Source organism: Python bivittatus, unplaced genomic scaffold, assembly GCF_059951505.1.
Source record: "Python bivittatus isolate LINGU-HERP-01145 unplaced genomic scaffold, Pbiv_v1 ctg000850_np1212, whole genome shotgun sequence".
Lineage (NCBI taxonomy): Eukaryota > Metazoa > Chordata > Lepidosauria > Squamata > Pythonidae > Python > Python bivittatus.
Genome location: NW_028277112.1, coordinates 22,441,848 through 22,459,379, shown reverse-complemented (window position 1 = coordinate 22,459,379; position 17,532 = coordinate 22,441,848). Strand labels below are relative to the sequence as shown.

At 38.6% G+C, this 17,532-nt stretch overlaps 2 protein-coding genes across 5 annotated transcripts in view; both read left to right on the top strand.

The window, feature by feature from the left end:
* Positions 1 to 40: 40 nt before the first annotated feature.
* Positions 41 to 17,146, top strand: FEM1C (fem-1 homolog C). 2 transcript variants are annotated; one of them, XM_007442528.4, is made up of 3 exons: positions 41 to 179; positions 1,172 to 1,886; positions 14,432 to 17,146. In XM_007442528.4, exons 2-3 carry the CDS (start codon positions 1,343 to 1,345, stop codon positions 15,739 to 15,741), a joined length of 1,854 nt encoding a protein of 617 aa, XP_007442590.1. In that variant the 5' UTR covers positions 41 to 179; positions 1,172 to 1,342; the 3' UTR covers positions 15,742 to 17,146. The 2 variants fall into 2 exon arrangements, with proteins under 2 accessions (XP_007442590.1, XP_007442591.1); XM_007442529.4 differs by having other exon boundaries at positions 174 to 378.
* CCDC112 (coiled-coil domain containing 112) overlaps positions 41 to 17,532 on the top strand; it is a 110,918-nt gene continuing 93,426 nt past the window's right edge. For 2 of the 3 annotated variants that reach the window (XM_088129994.1, XM_088129992.1), the window contains exon 1: positions 77 to 179. The gene's annotated coding sequence lies outside the window, so the exon portion shown is untranslated. Of the gene's footprint in view, positions 180 to 17,532 lie in introns of all 3 variants that reach the window. The other variant, XM_088129993.1, reaches the window with a different exon arrangement.

Genomic DNA, 17,532 nt, shown 5'->3' with positions numbered 1-17,532 from the left:
GGAGGGGAGGGGAGGAGAGGGCGGAGGCTCGGTCGTTGCTGTCGGGAGCGCCTGCCCTGTCATGGAGGAGCTGCGTTGGGAACGGGGCGCGGCGGTGGTGGAGGCTTCGCTGTAAGAAGCGGCGCGGAGGCTGCTCCGGGAAGCGGAGCCGACGCGATTCTTCAACACGCTTCGGGAAGGTAGTTCGTTTCCCCGGCCAGGACTGTTTGCCTGCCCTGCTCAGGCGGGGAAGGAAAAAGAGCCCCCTCCGTATTCTCCGCCCCGGCCTCGCTCTCGGGCGTCGAGGAGCCTGCCCGCCTGCCTGCCTGCCCGGCTGCCTGTCGGGAATAGTAAAGGGGAGTGAAGCGGTTGAGCGGCGGTGGCAGCGAAACCTTGAGGGTGGGTAAAGGGAAAGTGGAACGGGACCGGCCGCCGGCTGGGGAAGCAAGCAGAGATGGGGACTTTCCTGAAGCCAAGGGTTGCCGTGGGCTTCTTTCTTCTACTGCCCTTCGCCACCGGAGCTTCCGTAGGGAAGAAGTCGTGACAAAGCGGGCGCAGAAGCGAAGGGCGTTCAGAGTCGCGTCGTGCCCGTAACGATTTTGCAGCTGAGGCAACGGCGGGTGGGGGAAGAGAAATCCTAAGATAGGTTAAGGTCTTCGCATGTGGGTGTCGAGTTTCGAGGAGGAAGGAATAGGATCAGATATTCGTGGCCGCTAAATCGTTTAGGAGATAAAGGAAAAGCTGGCGGAAAGGTATATAGTTCTAGTCTCCTCGAGACTGAGGGCGCGCTTCATGCTTGGGGTGGAGTGAGATCTGCGAGTGTGACATTTGCAGCACAAACTTAAATCCTAGACACTAACATCTTTACTTTTTTGTGATCAACCAAGTAGTTGCAGTATAATGTGCCACTAGGTTGTCAGAAAGGTTATTCCTGTGATGGACTTCAGGGTTGGTTGAGCAAGATATTCACAGGATTACTATAATAATTTATGCTTAATTCTGATGGCTAAAACCTGGGAGAAAATTCTTGAATTTGGCTGTTTTTTTGGAGGGGGCTTCTGAGAGAGGAGAGTGTAAACAAGAGCACATTCATTGTTCTCAAGTGTTTCACTTGGTAGTAAAGAAAAACATTTGAACTATATATATCTATATATCTATATATGTGTGTGTGTATGTGTGTATTTTGTTCTAGGCTGCTAAGTATAGCACTTGCTTTGGAGATCCCATGTTGAAAATTGATGTTGTATACAGAGATAACACAGCTGTCAGGAAAAATTCACAGGACAATATCCAAATTTGTGGTCCCAGTGATTGCATACGTCTTGCTTCTGAAGAACACATCCAATTGAGAGGAAAAGACTAAATGGATCTTAAGACAGCCGTATTCAATGCAGCTCGTGATGGCAAGCTGCGACTACTTACCAAGTTGCTGGCAAATAAAACTAAAGAAGAGGTGGCCTTGCTGATGTCAGAAAAAACAAATGGTGCCACCCCCCTTCTAATGGCAGCCCGATATGGGCATCTTGACATGGTGGAACATCTACTGGAACATTGTAGTGCTTCTATAGAAATTGGTGGTTCTGTGAATTTTGATGGTGAGACTATTGAAGGCGCACCACCATTATGGGCAGCATCAGCAGCTGGTCATTTGAAAGTGGTCCAGTCTTTATTAAATCATGGAGCATCTGTCAACAACACCACTTTGACAAACTCAACACCTCTCAGAGCTGCCTGCTTTGATGGTCACCTAGAAATTGTAAAGTATCTTGTGGAACACAAAGCAGACTTGGAAGTGTCTAACCGTCATGGACATACATGTCTTATGATATCTTGCTACAAAGGACACAAAGAAATTGCTCAGTATTTACTTGAGAAAGGGGCTGATGTAAATAGAAAAAGTGTCAAAGGTGAGTTCAGTATCCGTTTTCAACAGGGCAGTTTGTAAAAAAATTTCTGTGCAGAATATTCATCCTCAAAGGTTCAGAGTCTGAGCAGACTAATCAACATTTTATTTCTTCCAGTATTTATCTAGGCTTTAATAAGCGTTATCATATAAATGATCGTTTTTAAAAATAATTTAATATTATATAGGGTATATTCTGCTAATATTGTGTATATAATTGACCCTGTATGGATGTATGTTTTGGAATAATGTGATGTATCCTTTTTATAAAAGCATTGTGTGGAACCTAGATTTTTTTTTTTTTTTTTGGGTCCAGAATTTCATCAGTACATACTAAATAAGGAAACCAAGAAAGTTGTGTTCTCTTTTTACAGATACATTATTTATTTGAAAGCAGCTTCCTGTGATAAAAGAGAGGTGTCAATGAGTCAATCTCAATCCCTGAGAAACAACCATGTAGTCTTCTTGGCAAAATATAGAAAGTTTATTACTGCCTTTTCCTGGGATTTTGTCACTCCCTTTCTAATCTACAGCCCTGGACTTCCTTGGTGGTTTTTCATTCAAATCCTAATCAGGCCCAATTCTGCTTAGTTTCAGAACTCAGACAGGGTTGGCCAGGTGCTGCCACCTGCTGAAATTTTTATGATAAGGAACTGTATAAAATTAGTCACTCTGTGGTGGAATAAACAAAGGATATGGTATTGGAATCACAACAGATTCCTTTGTGTTCTTCTTATGGTCCTCCCTAGGCTATTGAAACAATGTTCAAAGTGTTCCTGTAATTTATACTGTGATGGCAGCTGCCCTGCCTTGTTTTTTTTGTTCTAGTTGTAAGCATGTGTTTGTATTTTCATAACACCTTTTCCTCATTTTTAACATAGTTCCTTGTTTAGTAGGTATATGACCATTGCTCCAGTCAACTATTAATCTTACTTTAACTATCCTGTCTCTGACTCAAATACATCTGATTCTATCTTCCCATTTTTTTAAAATTGTTATAATAACTCTGGCATTACACATAGCTTCTGCTCTTCCTAAAATCGGCAGGGGTGAAAAAGATTTAACTTTTCCTGAATAATGCCCATTATGCAATTAAATATTAGGTGATAATGGGATGTTTATATATTGAGTCTGAATGACTGAATGCTGTTTTTGGGATGTCTATGATTGTGATTTCAGTTATGAACTCACAAAATAATCTGTTAACTTCTCACACAGAGTATGGTAATTATATTAGCTATCTCATAGATTATTACAAAGATTACAGCAGTTATTAAAAATCACTATACAAATTCTAAATATGATTTTTAATGCTCTGCTTGCTCTTGCTTAGTGAACTTCTAGCCTTGTCAGTTTTCACCCTGTTACTGAATGACTCATAATTGAAATATAAGTTCTGCTCTTACAGCAGTGTGTGATGAATTCTATTTTTATAACCTGAAGAAGAATACTGCTGTTACTGACACTTGATAGCAAAGCCTAACCTCCTTTCCTTAAATTCTCAGCATCATTTTAGTACATTATTTTATTTTTTTAAAGCATGTTGTAATACAAGTTCATACATAACCTGCATGATATATGAACTTTATGCCAAGGTCTCTCCTTATATATTAGTCCATCTTTCATTTTACTGCATGACCAGGTAAAGAGATAAATGGAAAAAAAAGTTTAATAGATGTTTATGTAACTTTGCTTACAAACTAGGTTTTACTGTTTAAAATAAACACTAATTTGCTAAACAATCTGCAGATACAATCCAGAATTGGTGGCTGGATGTTTAGCAGTTGGCATTTTAAATATCTGGCTTTGCTAAACTCAGAATAGATTCTGCTTTATTCCTCTTCCTACTTGTGTAGGAAAAGGAGGTGCAGGAAGGAGATTACTTACTAGCGGTGCTTTGCATGGGTAGTTTCTGCTTTACATATGTAATAATAAATCATGGTTTAATGTTATGTGCAAGCCAGGACTTTTTAGGAAAATTTTCTCACTAATAAAGAACTTGGATAATTGAAGTTAAATAAATGGGATTTTATAGGTCCATGTATGGATGTTGTCCTCCAGTCACTGAAGAATGACACTGAGAGCGGGGACCTTCAGGATATTTTTTCCCTATTATTATTATTATTATTATTATTATTATTATTATTATTATTGACTACACCCTATCCTTGTCTTATGGGTGCAACACAAATAATTTCACCAACAGTTGTAAGTTTGTCCATTGTTCTGTTTAACAATGTGCTGTTTATTAATTAATTGCATTTCCCTATTGTTTCGCTTAAAGTAGTGCAAATGGAATCTCTATCACTGCAATAACAATTCTGTGAAGTAGTTTGGCCTAAAAGAGGGTGACTGCCCAGTTACTTACTGAGCTCCACGGTCAAGTGGGGACTTGTATCTTGGTGCCAGCCAGCCAAACAATCTGATGGCTTCATAACATTAGTTTTCAGCTGAAAACATGTAAATAGTTCAAGTTCTGAAAATCTGTAATTTACTGAAATTATTAACAGAAGCAGGAACATAGAAATCAAGGTTATTGGATTAAATACTTAAATACAGATAGTGTTGGAGAACATCACAGTATCATAATTTTACCTTTTAAAACAATCTTACAGTTTTGAAGGCATTTTTCAAATAAGGCATATCAAGTTATTAACCTAAAACTTTTTTTCCAAGTTATGGAGCTATGGAGTGCATTCTGAGCATTAAAGAACATCATCATTTGATCATATTAGAACAGGTGTTTGTGTTTTTATCAGTTCAAATATTCTGGTTTTTTAAAGACACATTTAAACAGCTTCAAGTTTGGGGAAATGTACCATCAAATTCAATAGGACATATGAGTGCATATAGAGTTCATGCCTATGTCTCTTTCTGTATCAGAAAATAGCAAAAATCTGGAAACTTTGATGAAATCTACCAAAGATAATTAGTTTTCCTGATGCCATCTGTTTCATTGCCAGGGAAACTTTGTTAAATGTATACAGTGGTACCTCGGTTCACGAACTTAATTCGTTCCGCGACTCTGGTCGTGACCCAAATTGGTCGCGACCCGAATCAAATTTCCCCATAAGGTTCAATGTAATTACGGTTAATCCGTTCTGAACCATATGTTTTTTTTTTTAAACTGCAAAAATATGAAACAAAATACAGTACGAAGAGAGAGAACGCTAACCTTGCTCGACGCGACTTCTGGCGTGGAGGACAGGAAGGCGGGTGAGGAGGCAGTTATTGCTTGGAGGGAGAGTCCCCCTCCCTACAGGAAGCTGCGACCACGTGTCACAGGAGGGAAAATGGCCGCGGATCCTGTTCGTCACCCGATCCGGCGTTCGCGAACGGAGGCAAAATTTTGTGAACGGAGCTGTTCGTGACCCGAATTGGTCGTGAACAGAAGCGCTCGTGAACCGAGGTACCACTGTATCTGTAAAGAATCAGTTTCTTCCTGAATACAGTATTCTGTATTTTCTGTTTATGTGATAGTAGAATACAATTTTCTGTCAGGCTTCTCTGCTTCTGGCTTTGAAAATCTTGCTGGTAAGAGTATGGAAAAATAAGTGGGTATTATACTGTTGCAAAGCTATTTTAAAAATGCTGGGTGGGTACATTTTTAATATTTCAGTTTTTAGAATAACTATGTAAACTCTTGATAACTGGGCATGTGATTTTGCTGTGTGTCTATGAAGGAACACATTGCAGAATATTCTAGAGGCAGACAGAAGAAATATATTAATCCCTACTTTGTTATTCATATTTTTTTCTTTCATTATAATATATATTGATTTTTATGTGGTCCTTGACTGAAATTTACTATCTATACTAATTTGTTTAATTATGATTTAATATTATGAATTACATCCAATCTAAAATCTATTTGTAGCAATTTTTTCAGTTTAATCAAAGTTAAGCTATAATATTTTCCAGACTTCTGAATAATTTTAATAAAAGTTAAGTGTAACATTTTATATGCCTTTGAAATAGAATGTTCTTATCTTTAGGAAGTGGGAAATTATATGTAAAAACTACAGATCTCTGTACATGTGTAATGTCTTCAGTACACAGATGAAAAAGTAGAAAGAAAACAAAAATATCTGTATTTGGCTATTTTCTATATTGCTTTATTAACAGATGTTACCACATGCTACAACTCCAATACTGCACAGAGCAATTATATGCATAGCTGGGAGTAAATTCTCTTGAATTTACTCTCAGACACATATGTAGATAATTGCAACCTGAATGAATAAACAAGGAAAACTGGTGGTTCAGCTGGATATAATTAACTTATAATTTTATAATTTTCATAAAGATAGAATCAAAACTAGTATAATACTTGAAATTCAAAAACTAACAGACATGTAATCAATAATTATATATCAGAGAGTATGATTGAAGCCTTGATGATGAAATCCTATAGGCATTACAGTGCTTTCAGCAACTATGCTTATAATACAACTTAAATAGTAAATCAAGGACATAGTTAAGAAAGAAGTTGAAGTAAAATATATAGCTATTTGAAATATATTTATTTGCATTGTTAGAATACAAAAATATTCCACTGAATTTTTGGAGCTGGTGGTAATATTGGTATGTAAAAGATAAATTAAAAATATTCAAAGTATGTTTGATCTATAAACAATTTATGTTGGTGGAAGAGATAATAAGCAGTCACATAATATACTGTTTGGTATAAATACATTAAGTATTCTCTCAAGATGAGGAAGGCCATTACACATTGTACTTCTTTAATCCTTTTTTGTGGATAGTTATAAACAGCAAGCTCTTTATGGTTGTGTCTAAGAAAAGTGTAAGGATAAGTAAATGCTTGCAAGAAGGATAATTTTTTTCTATTTCATATTTCTAGACTCAGTGAAACCAACTATAACGGACAGGATAATCTGGCAAATTGACCTAATGCCATAAATTGGGGCAGACAACCTGCAGTCCTCAAAGCTCACTGAGACTGTGATTGATAAAAAAATAACAGCAGTTTCCCCTGTTTTAAAGTAGGAAAGCACATGAAAGTTGTAGTGTAAACCTAAAATAAGTGTAAGACAGTATTGGTTTTTTAAAAACTTATCTCTGAAATGAAAAAAATAAAAAGAAACTCTCAGTCCCATCCACATGTGTGACATAGGCCCATCCATTGTAACAGAAGATCTGTATAGTGGCAAATCAGGAGTCTGGTAGCACGTTTTCTGACTAACAGATTTTATTAAAAGGCATAAACTTTCTTGAGCTGCAGCTCACTTCTTCGGATGAATAAAGTGGCTAGACTGATGTAGGATTCCGATTGGAGTGAAACGGAGGAGAGGGGTATATAGGTTGGGTATGCAGATGCAGATTACATGTGAGATGGATTATAAGTATTTTATCAATTAACAATTATAATGCATAAAAACCCATTATTTTTGTTGAGACTTTCTGAGATAGTGTGAAACCTTTTGATTTATGTGAGTTCAGCAATTTCTCCATCAATTGTATTGTTAAAGTCCTATTTTTCCAAAACAGTCACTTTGTGGTCTGCAGTAGAGTATTTTGGAAAGTTAAAATGCCCTGATATTACTTTGTTCTTGTTTTAAGTCCTGATGTCAAACTTTTGTCCATAATTCTTTTGCACAAAGTTTGTCCCATTTGTCCTGCATAGAATCCAGAGAGGCATTGCTGGCGGATGATGTCTTATATCACAATAGAGTGGTTTTCACATATTCTTCCTCTAATCTTGTATACGTACTTGTTGGGACCTTTAATGGTGCTGTTCATGTAGATGTAGGGGTAAATTAGACATTTGGGTTTGTTGCAAGGGCTAGTTCCTACACTGGCATCTTATCCTGTTGTTTCTTGTTGCTCATGAGAATCTGCTTCAGGTTGAGGAGTTGTCTGTATGCAAGTATGGGCTTGTCACCCAGTGTCTGAGAAGATGCAGTGTAATTGTCTAGTATGGGGTGTAGTTTGTTAATAATACACCTGAGTGGTTTGAGCTGTGAGCTGTAGGTGTTCTGTTGAGTTGTGTTCTGTTGTTCTGTTTTTTTGGTATGTCTTTTAACAGGCTCTCCCTGGAAATTGATCTGGCGCTATTGATTTGTCTGTTGATCTCATTAGGTGAGTAGTTCGGTCTCCTGAATGCCTGGTTTAATTCCACCAGTTGAGTATCTCTGTCAAGTGGGTCAGAACAAATGCATTTGTAGCATGGAGCCTGGCTGCAGATGATAGCTTTGGTTGTATGTTTTGAGTGGAAGCTGGAAGCATATAGGTATGCATGGCAATCTAGGTTTCCTGTATAATGTGAGGCTTATGTGCCCATTGTATAGTGATATTAAATTAACATTGGGGAAGTAGACTTGTTCTGTGGATAGGTCTAGGCTGAGGTTGATGGTGGGATGGAAATTGTTGAAGTCATGATGGAATTTGGTGAAAGATTAATTTCCATGGGTCCGGATGATGAAAATGTAAAGTAGGGGATTCATGGGGTAAGAATTAAGAAAATATTATTCTAGATCAACCATAAAAATGTCACATTGAGAGCTGTGCATGTACCCACAGTGTGCCACTGATGTGCAGGTACGTGTTATTGCCAAAGGTGAAGTAGTTATGGATAAATACAAAATCACATAGTCTGATGGTGAGGCATGCTCTTTGGACATTGGTGATGATATTTTTGATGGCTTGGAGTCCATGTTTGTGGTGGATTTTAGTGTATAGTGCTTCAACATCCCTGGTGGTTTAACTGGTATTGTTAGGGAGATTGCTTATGGAGTTCAGTTTTCTTAGGAAGCCTGTGGTGTCTTCTGTGTAGCTGGGAGTGCTGGTGGCATACAATCTGAGCACAGAGTCCATGAAACCTGATTCCATCCTATGCTTGAGACAGTAGTAAAGCTGAGATTGTCTGTTTTGTGTATTTTGGGAAGTAGATAGAAGATGATTGGTTAGGGTTCCTGGGGTGTTTCCCTGTAGATATGTTCTTGTACGTCCTTAGGAAATTCTTTAATCAGATTGCATAGCTCTCTCTTATATGTTGTTGTGGGATCTAAGGAGAGAAGTTGGTAGAATATGGGGACAGTGCTCTCTCTGCTCCTGTATTTATTTATTTATTTATCGTATGGCACATTCACATCGCAATTCAATATATTAAAAGCACAAAAGATAAAATACAAGATATAAAATATAAAATTTAAAATTATAGACATATGTCTAGATTATAAATATAATTTTTTACTTCATTTGTCACAGCCAGGAAGTCAGCAAAATCTCCATTATAGGCTCTGTTTTGGCACTCTGTCACTATATGTTGGATAGTTTGTTTTTCAGCCCCACAATCACAATTCAGTGATGTTATTTTGTCCTACTTACAAAGGGCATCTGCACATCTACCATGGCCTGTACGAATTCTGTTCAGTGTTGTCCATATTGTATGGGTCTGGTCAAATCCAGGTGGTTTCTTTGATATGCAGATTAAACTTCAACATATGGGGGGCAATTTTCTAGCCAGTACTGTTTCCACATATTGTGGATACTAAAGTCATCTTCTACAAGTGATTTAGCAGTAGAAATGGCTGGATGTCTAGATCTCAGCCTATTTCGCTCCAGGCAGGTTACATCACTCAATATTGGTCACTGAGAATTATCAGTAATCTTCTGGCATTCTTGAAGGAGGGCATTTTTCCATCTTACATCTGGGGGTGGTATATGACTCAAAACAGGCAGCCAGTATGTGGGAGTAGATGGTATTGTCCGACTGACAATGCGCATTGATTCATGCAGTTGTGCATCAATCCTACTTGTGTACGGGCTGTTAAGCCACACTGGGGCACAATACTCTGCTGCTGAGTACACCAAACTGAGTGCAGACGCTCGTAACGTATCCGCTCCTGTTTAACATCTACTTGAAGCCACTGATGAGATCATCCATCACCATGGGGTGAGATATCATCAGAATGCTGATGATACTTAGTTGTACATCTTTGCCCATGGTGAGTTAAGCGATGCTGTGACTGCCCTTTCTCAGTGCTTGGAAATTGTTGAGGTCTGGATGGGAAGCAGCAGGCTGAAACTGAGCCCTGGCAAGACGGGGTGGCTTTGGGTGCGGGGCTCCTTGGTTCTTGGAAAATTATCATCTTTGGTCATGGATGGAGTTGCACTGCCCCAGATGGACCCGGTGCATAATCTGGGGGTTCTCTTGGATTCACAGCTCCTACTCAAGGAGCAGGTGGCAGTGTGGCCAGGAGGGCCTTTGCACAACTGCAAGTTATGCGCCAGTTGCACTCATACCTAGACCATCATGCCCTTCTCACAGTCACCCATGCCCTAGTCACCTCCTGTTTGGATTATTGTAACACACTCTACATGGGGCTGCCCTTGAAGAATATCGGGAAACTTCAGTTGGTTCAAAATGCAGCAGCCTGCATAGTTTTGCGTAAATCTAGATTTGCGCATGTGTCACCTCTTTTGCGGGAGCTGCATTGGTTGCTGATTTGCTTCTGGGTCCAATTCAAGGTGCTGGTTATCACTTTTAAAGCCCTACATGGCTTGGGGCCTGGTTATTTGAAGGACTGCCTTTCTGCAGTTACATCTGTTTGGCCCACCAGAGTGAGGAGGCACGGTATGTTGCAGGTCCCACCTATGAGGGAAGTACATCTAATGGGACCATAAAAAAGAGCCTTCTCTCTGGTGGCTCCCTCCCTATGGAATATCATTCCCCCTGGAGATAAGAGTGGCCCCCACCTTGATACTTTTCCAGAAGGTCCTGAAGACATGGTTTAGCCAGCGGGCCTGGGGACCCCAGGTTGATACAGAGTCGATCAAGTGGTTGTTTTGATTGTGTTTGTAGCTGCCGCAAGGGTGGGCTTTTTGTATTGTGGATTTTAATTCTGTAAGCTGCCCAGAATCACCGTGTGTCAGTTGGACGGCCATATAAATTTGCTAAATAAAAAATATAATTAAAAAATATGGTATTGGAGAGTTGCTTCTTGGCTTCCTTGATGTAATTCACCTTATTCATGGATACAACTGCCCTTCCTTTGTCAGTTTCTTTGATTATGATGCCCTCACTGTCTCCACCCCTAAAGATTGTGAACTTCTTAACCATCAGACATTGTTGCCTAACTACGTGACTGAATAAATACTCTTGATCAGTGCAAAGTGGTGGATGATTGTAGGGAAACTGAGCTGCAGTTTAACAAAACATTGGCCATGTTATACCACAGTTAGAATGTTCTACTAACATTAGAAAAGCAAAATCTAACTCATATGGTGCTACTATTTGTTGTGTTGTAAGCAGATAATAATTGATCTACTGGATTTGCATTTGTATATGAGAGCCCTGTCCATTAGAATTTGATTTAAATTGGACAAAAGTTGGCAATTTCCAGGTTCAAATTGATACCAAACTTTAGATGTCTATATCTTTTTTAAAGCTGCTCTGCTTGTATTTCCTATCCTTAACTTGACTGCCCTGTTGATTGTTTCCCCAGTTACCTCTCCCTGCTACTTTACAAAGATCTCTCTGTCTTTCTGGGAATAAGTATACAATTTTGTAAGCCAATTCATTTCATTTTCTTCTTTGGCTGTTTTAAAAAAACCTGTTTTGCAGAAAGCTTTTTAGTAATATTATGTTCAATCCATTTTGAAATATCACAGCAACTCACCTCAGTGTTAGGATAGGACACTCAGGCAACATCCTGTTGTCAGGGTGAGGTTGCTGTAATCATAAAGATAGACTTTTGAATATCAGCATAATTTTACAGTGAATCTACCAAGACAGTTATGTAGTAAAGCAGTAGGAGAGCAAAGCAACACTTTGTATCAGCCTTTCTTAGTCTTGCAAACTTCTGCATATATTGAACTACAGCTCTCATAACCTCCAGCCAGCAGTATTCAGTTTGGAAACATAAATATATTTAATATTCAGAATGCCCCTGTAGAAAATAGTGGGACTTGGTTATGAGTAACCACTGTTTCATGTGTACAGTATGTTTTTGTGACAATTTGCTGTTTAGAGATATCTTACTTCAAGCATGTGTCTAAATTTAGTTGGTAAATTGAAAGGTTGCCTGTGACTAATACGTATATACCATTTTGATATTTGAAAAAATCCACTGATACATCCTATCCTTAGGGTTAACACTGCAGTTGAGTTGCGCTGTTTAAAATAGTGCATACATTTATTAAAACTGATTAAATAAGTATATCTGGCTGATAGTTCAATACCTAATTTGATATGGTTAGTTTAATACCTAATGTTTCATCAGGAATATCTTAGCATTTTGAACTGACAAGGTGAGCATCATTTGTCAAGAATTTATTTTTCTTTATTAGATTTATGTTCTGCCTTTTCTCCAGGAGTTCATGACAGCATGAGGTTCTCCTTTTGTTTGTTTTTTTCTCCACAGCAATCCTGTGAAGTTGGCTTGGTTGAGAAAGAGTGGTTGGCCTAAAATCACTCAGCGAGTTTCCATAGCTCAGGATGGATTTGCACCTGGGCTTTCCCAGTTATAGCCCAATGTTATAACCAATATGCTACCCTGGCTCTTAAAGAACCTAGTCCATCACATGTAGAAGCCACAGAGATGACCTTAGAAACTGTTCAGAAGCCATTAGGACAACAACAGATGCCGAAGCATGTGTTAAGCCTAAGGGGATAGGAAAGTATTAGAAAAAGATTCAGACTGGCTCCCCTTGACTCCCAGGGGTATAAGAAGGAGGGAAGGGAAAACAGAGGCAATGAAGTATACTTCTAGTCTTCCTGTGGAGTCAGTTTCCTGATCTGGTCTACTTGTAGGGCTGACATCACATGAATTGTAGACTGGGAATGCTAATACACAACATAAAAAGTTATCTGTATTTATGTTTTTATTTTATTTCGATAATTATTTTATTCTGCAAATGTAAGGAACACTGATTATCTGTTTTCTCCTATAGCATATTCAGCAGCCTTTGCTGTGTTTCTTTATATAAAATTTACTGGAATATTTAACTTTTTAGCAAGATGTTTTGTGATGAAGAGAAAGTGATTAAGAACTGTGATGTAGCTATCATAGTGGGCTCAGTGTGGTCCTCCTGAAGATGGATAGCAGAAGAAAGGCTTGAACAGAAGTAAAAATGAGACACAATTACTTATAACTTACTTCCTTTGTTTTGTTTGATCACAGTGATGCCTCAGTAACAAAATGTTATTGGTCTCTCTCCTAGAGGAATTTTGGCATTACTCACTTGTTCTTAAAAACAGAGAAAGCCCTTCCTATCTAATCCTGTCATTGTTCCAATGCTCTTTTCTTTTATTCAATTATCTAAAGGCCTGAATATTGGTTAGAAGGACAAATACATAGAATGGTATACCTTTTATCTTCTTACAGAGCTTGTTTGTTCAGGTATTATAAATACTTTGAGCCCTTCTGGATGAATACAGTAACAGTGTCTGCAGAAAAGTTGCAGGAAAATTTTGATAAAACACTTTTAGCTTTTTGAGTTGGCAAATGTTAAGATATCTACATATGTAATACTGATTATTTTTCTTACATATGAACATGAAGATTCAATGTATAGTCTTTTTGATAGGCTAAGTATATAATTATATTACCCTTGGATATTTGTTTATTTGCATACCTACTTTGGATGTGAAGCATTATCATTTCAGCAACTGGAATTAGGTACAAGTAGTCCTCAAGTTACGACCATTTGTTCAGCGACTATTCGATGTTACAGCAGTGCTGAACAAAGGGACTTACAACTGGTCCTTGAAGTTCTGGCCTTTGCCTTGCTTCCATGGTCAAATGAACAAAATTGAGGTGCCTGGCAGCCAGCTCACACTTATGATCAGTTGCAGAGTTCTGCGGTCTCATGATCACCATTTGTGCCCTTCCCTGCCACCTTCCCTCAAGCAAAGTCAATGGGAAGTTGGCAAAGAAGGTGGCAAGTTGTTAGGGTAAGTCTCCCCCCCACCTGGCCTTTCTTTGCTTGCATGCACTGCACCCTCCTTTTCTCCTTTGTTTGCACACACACCACACCCTCTTTCCCCAGCCTCCCTGTGCTTGCACACATGTATGCACGCACCCTGCGCCCTCTTTCTTTGGCCTCCCTGCGCTTGCACACACATACCCCATGCCCTCTTTCCATGTCCTCCCTGTGATTGCATGCACCCCCACCCTCATTCCCTGGCCTTTCTGAGCTTGTGCCACACTGAGCACCTCTCCCAACTCGTGTGCGGCCTCTCAGGGCCTCCCCCACCCTCTGCACTCGCATGCTCCATGCCTGAGACTCCCTTTGCTTCCCACTTAATGACCTATCTTGGGTTACAACATCTTGGGCACATCTTGGATTATGATGACAACTGAGACTAGATTATTGTCGCTAAGCGATGCACTCATGTGATGTCGCGCTTTATGACCACAAACCCATCCCAGTTGCAGTTGTAACTTGAGGACCACTGTAATGTATTTGATATTTAAACAGGCATTTTTCCTTTATTAGATGCTTATAATAGATGTAGTCTTGCTCTGAAGATTATAATGAAATTCATTATCGTTGTGATGGATAATCTTTTCTTTTTTTTAATAGGAAATACAGCATTGCATGACTGTGCAGAATCTGGTAGCCTGGAGATCATGAAGATGCTTCTGAAGTATTGTGCAAAGATGGAAAAAGATGGTTATGGAATGACTCCCCTTCTCTCTGCAAGTGTTACAGGCCACACAAACATAGTTGACTTTTTGACTCAGCATGTTGAGACAAGCAAAGCAGAATGCATCAATGCCCTGGAACTCTTAGGAGCCACATTTGTGGACAAAAAGAGAGATTTGCTTGGTGCTTTGAAGTACTGGAAAAGGGCTATGGATATGAGGTACAGTGATAGGACTAATGTTCTCAACAAACCTGTACCTCAGACTTTAATTATGGCCTATGATTATGCCAAGGAGGTGAACAGTGCTGAAGAGTTAGAGAACCTAATTGCAGATCCTGATGAGATGAGAATGCAGGCATTGCTAATTAGAGAACGTATTCTTGGCCCTTCTCACCCAGATACATCCTACTATATTCGGTACAGGGGTGCTGTCTATGCAGATTCTGGAAACTTCAAACGATGTATCAATCTGTGGAAATATGCTTTGGACATGCAGCAGAGTAATTTGGACCCTCTGAGCCCTATGACTGCCAGCAGTCTTTTGTCATTTGCTGAACTCTTTTCGTTCATGTTGCAGGACAGGGCAAAAGGTCTACTGGGCACAACAGTTACATTTGACGATCTTATGGGTATACTGTGCAAAAGTGTTCTTGAAATAGAACGTGCTATCAAACAAACTCAGTGTCCACCTGACCAAATACAGCTCAACAAAGCTCTGTCCATCATTTTGCATTTAATTTGCTTGTTGGAAAAAGTTCCTTGTAGTACTGAACAAGATCATTTTAAGAAACAGACTATATATCGATTTCTTAAGTTACACCCTAGGGGAAAGAATAACTTTAGCCCGCTCCACCTGGCTGTTGATAAGAACACAACTTGTGTGGGGCGCTACCCAGTTTGTAAATTCCCTTCTTTGCAAGTCACTGCTATATTAGTGGAATGTGGTGCTGATGTAAATGCTAGAGACTCTGATGACAACAGCCCTTTGCACATATCTGCACTGAACAACCATCCTGATATTATGAATCTTCTTATCAAGTCAGGTGCACATTTTGATGCAACAAACTTACATAAACAAACTGCTATTGACTTGCTGGATGAGAAGGAGATGGCAAAGAACTTGATCCAGCCCATCAACCATACTACACTGCAGTGTCTTGCTGCCCGTGTCATTGTGAATCATTGCATAAATTACCAAGGGCACATCCCAGAAAAACTTGAGAAATTTGTTTTGCTTCATAGATGATAGTCTCACAGTAGACTCTTGGAACTGTGGGAGCATGAGTTAGTAACGTTGTTTCTCAAGCACTGTTGTGATATGCCAGCGACACATCATTGTTCATTCAGCTTGGTCTATCCTGATAATTGACTAAATCATTATTAGAAATGGATCTGCAGAATTGGTTACTCAGTATTTAAAAGAAACATATCATATAATATATTTTGTGGATTATTTAGAAATGTAACACTATATTTGGACTCACTAAAATTGTCAGCCAAAAGCTTGTCTATTCTGGTTTAATTTGCCTGTTGGTTGTTTAGGACTGAATTGAATAATTTCGTGATGTTGTCTTATTCTTACCGGTGTGTGAATCTTCTATAGTTGGGAAATCATCTTTTTGTTCTTGCTTGAGCATTTCTACTTTTTTCTAATGGGTTCATTGCTGAACTATACAAGTTGTAAGGACTTGTTAACATTTGCAATTACCATAAGTGCTTTTATCCTCTCTATGCACTGGCTTGAATATGACTGTTTTTGTGTTGGCATATTTCTATGCACCACTTGGCTAGTTCCAGCTCTGATACTGTGTTCTTGCAGTTCGTTAGAACTTTCTTGGGAATATACCATTTACAGCCTGACAGTTCTTGAAAACTTTGTCAGCTGTATAAACTTTAATTTGACTTTTTGCCCCTAGCTGTTTTTGCAGTTGCTTTCTATTGATTTTTTTACAGAGTTTTGTGCTGAATTTGGAGTAAAATGTGCTCATGTTGGCAAACCCACTTTAAATTAAGAGTGAAAGTTATTTTAATAAGTCTTGTTGCAAGCAGAGAGAAGTAATGTATTGCTGTCTTCTTCTCTGCCGTATTGTTTTTGCTGGGGCTGACTATGCGACTAGGCATAGAGAGTTTTTGTTTCAAATTTAAGCTGAAACTTTTTGATAAATTTGGCAAGAATAACTAGATCAGACAGTCTGAAATTACAATTTAAGACACTTAAGTGCAAAAGAAACTAAAGCATGTTGGCATGATGCTTGTCAGATCTAGCCTTCAGTTAGTACAATTAATGATATGGTTGTAATCAGAAGCCTTCTGTAGAATCCCCCTTCTTCATTTTAAAATAACTCTTATGGATAACGTGCATGCATTTTATTCTGTAATACCTTTTAGCCATACTTATGGAAACATCAGAGGCCCTACACAGCCTCCACTGAAAGCTGTCTATTTTTTTAACACTTGCACAACAGCTTAGCTATTACAGCAGAAAGGGCTTTTTAGACTTGATAAGGAAACCATAAGTGAAGACTACAAATGAGATTAAGATTCAGGTAATTAATATAATTCAGCACTTTATTGTTGATTCATAATAAAACTTATAATGGCATATTAGACCTGCAACTGTCTTAAATAAAATGGTTCTCAAGAAAATAAAACCCTCTTTTTTCCTTGAGTGGAATACTATGTATATTCTAGTTTTATATCTAGCATATTGGTGTTTTGTAGTTCTATTAATTTGATATCTAATGATGGTAGTACTAATGGCTTTTCAGCTTAGAAATGCAACACATAATAACTATAAACTTATGTTACTAGATGATCCAGGAAAAATTCAGAATCATTTTGGTGCATCAACATTGACATGAATCAGTAATTGAAGGGTTTAAAAAAAATAAAATAATACTGTCTTCCCTGGATTATTTGAATGTGGCATGCATATCATGGCTGTTCATATAAATTATCACACAGGTCCTTTTTTCTGTGTTTAAACTGATATTTGATAATATAATACAGTACATGTAGCCATGTACAGCATTAGCTT

Coding starts and splice junctions, on each gene's coding strand:
- FEM1C (XM_007442528.4), top strand. CDS start 1,343: ATGGATCTTAAGACAGCCGTATTCAATGCAGCTCGTGATGGCAAGCTG. Junction 1,887..14,431: donor AAATAGAAAAAGTGTCAAAG/GTGAGTTCAGTA, acceptor TTTTTTTAATAG/GAAATACAGCATTGCATGAC.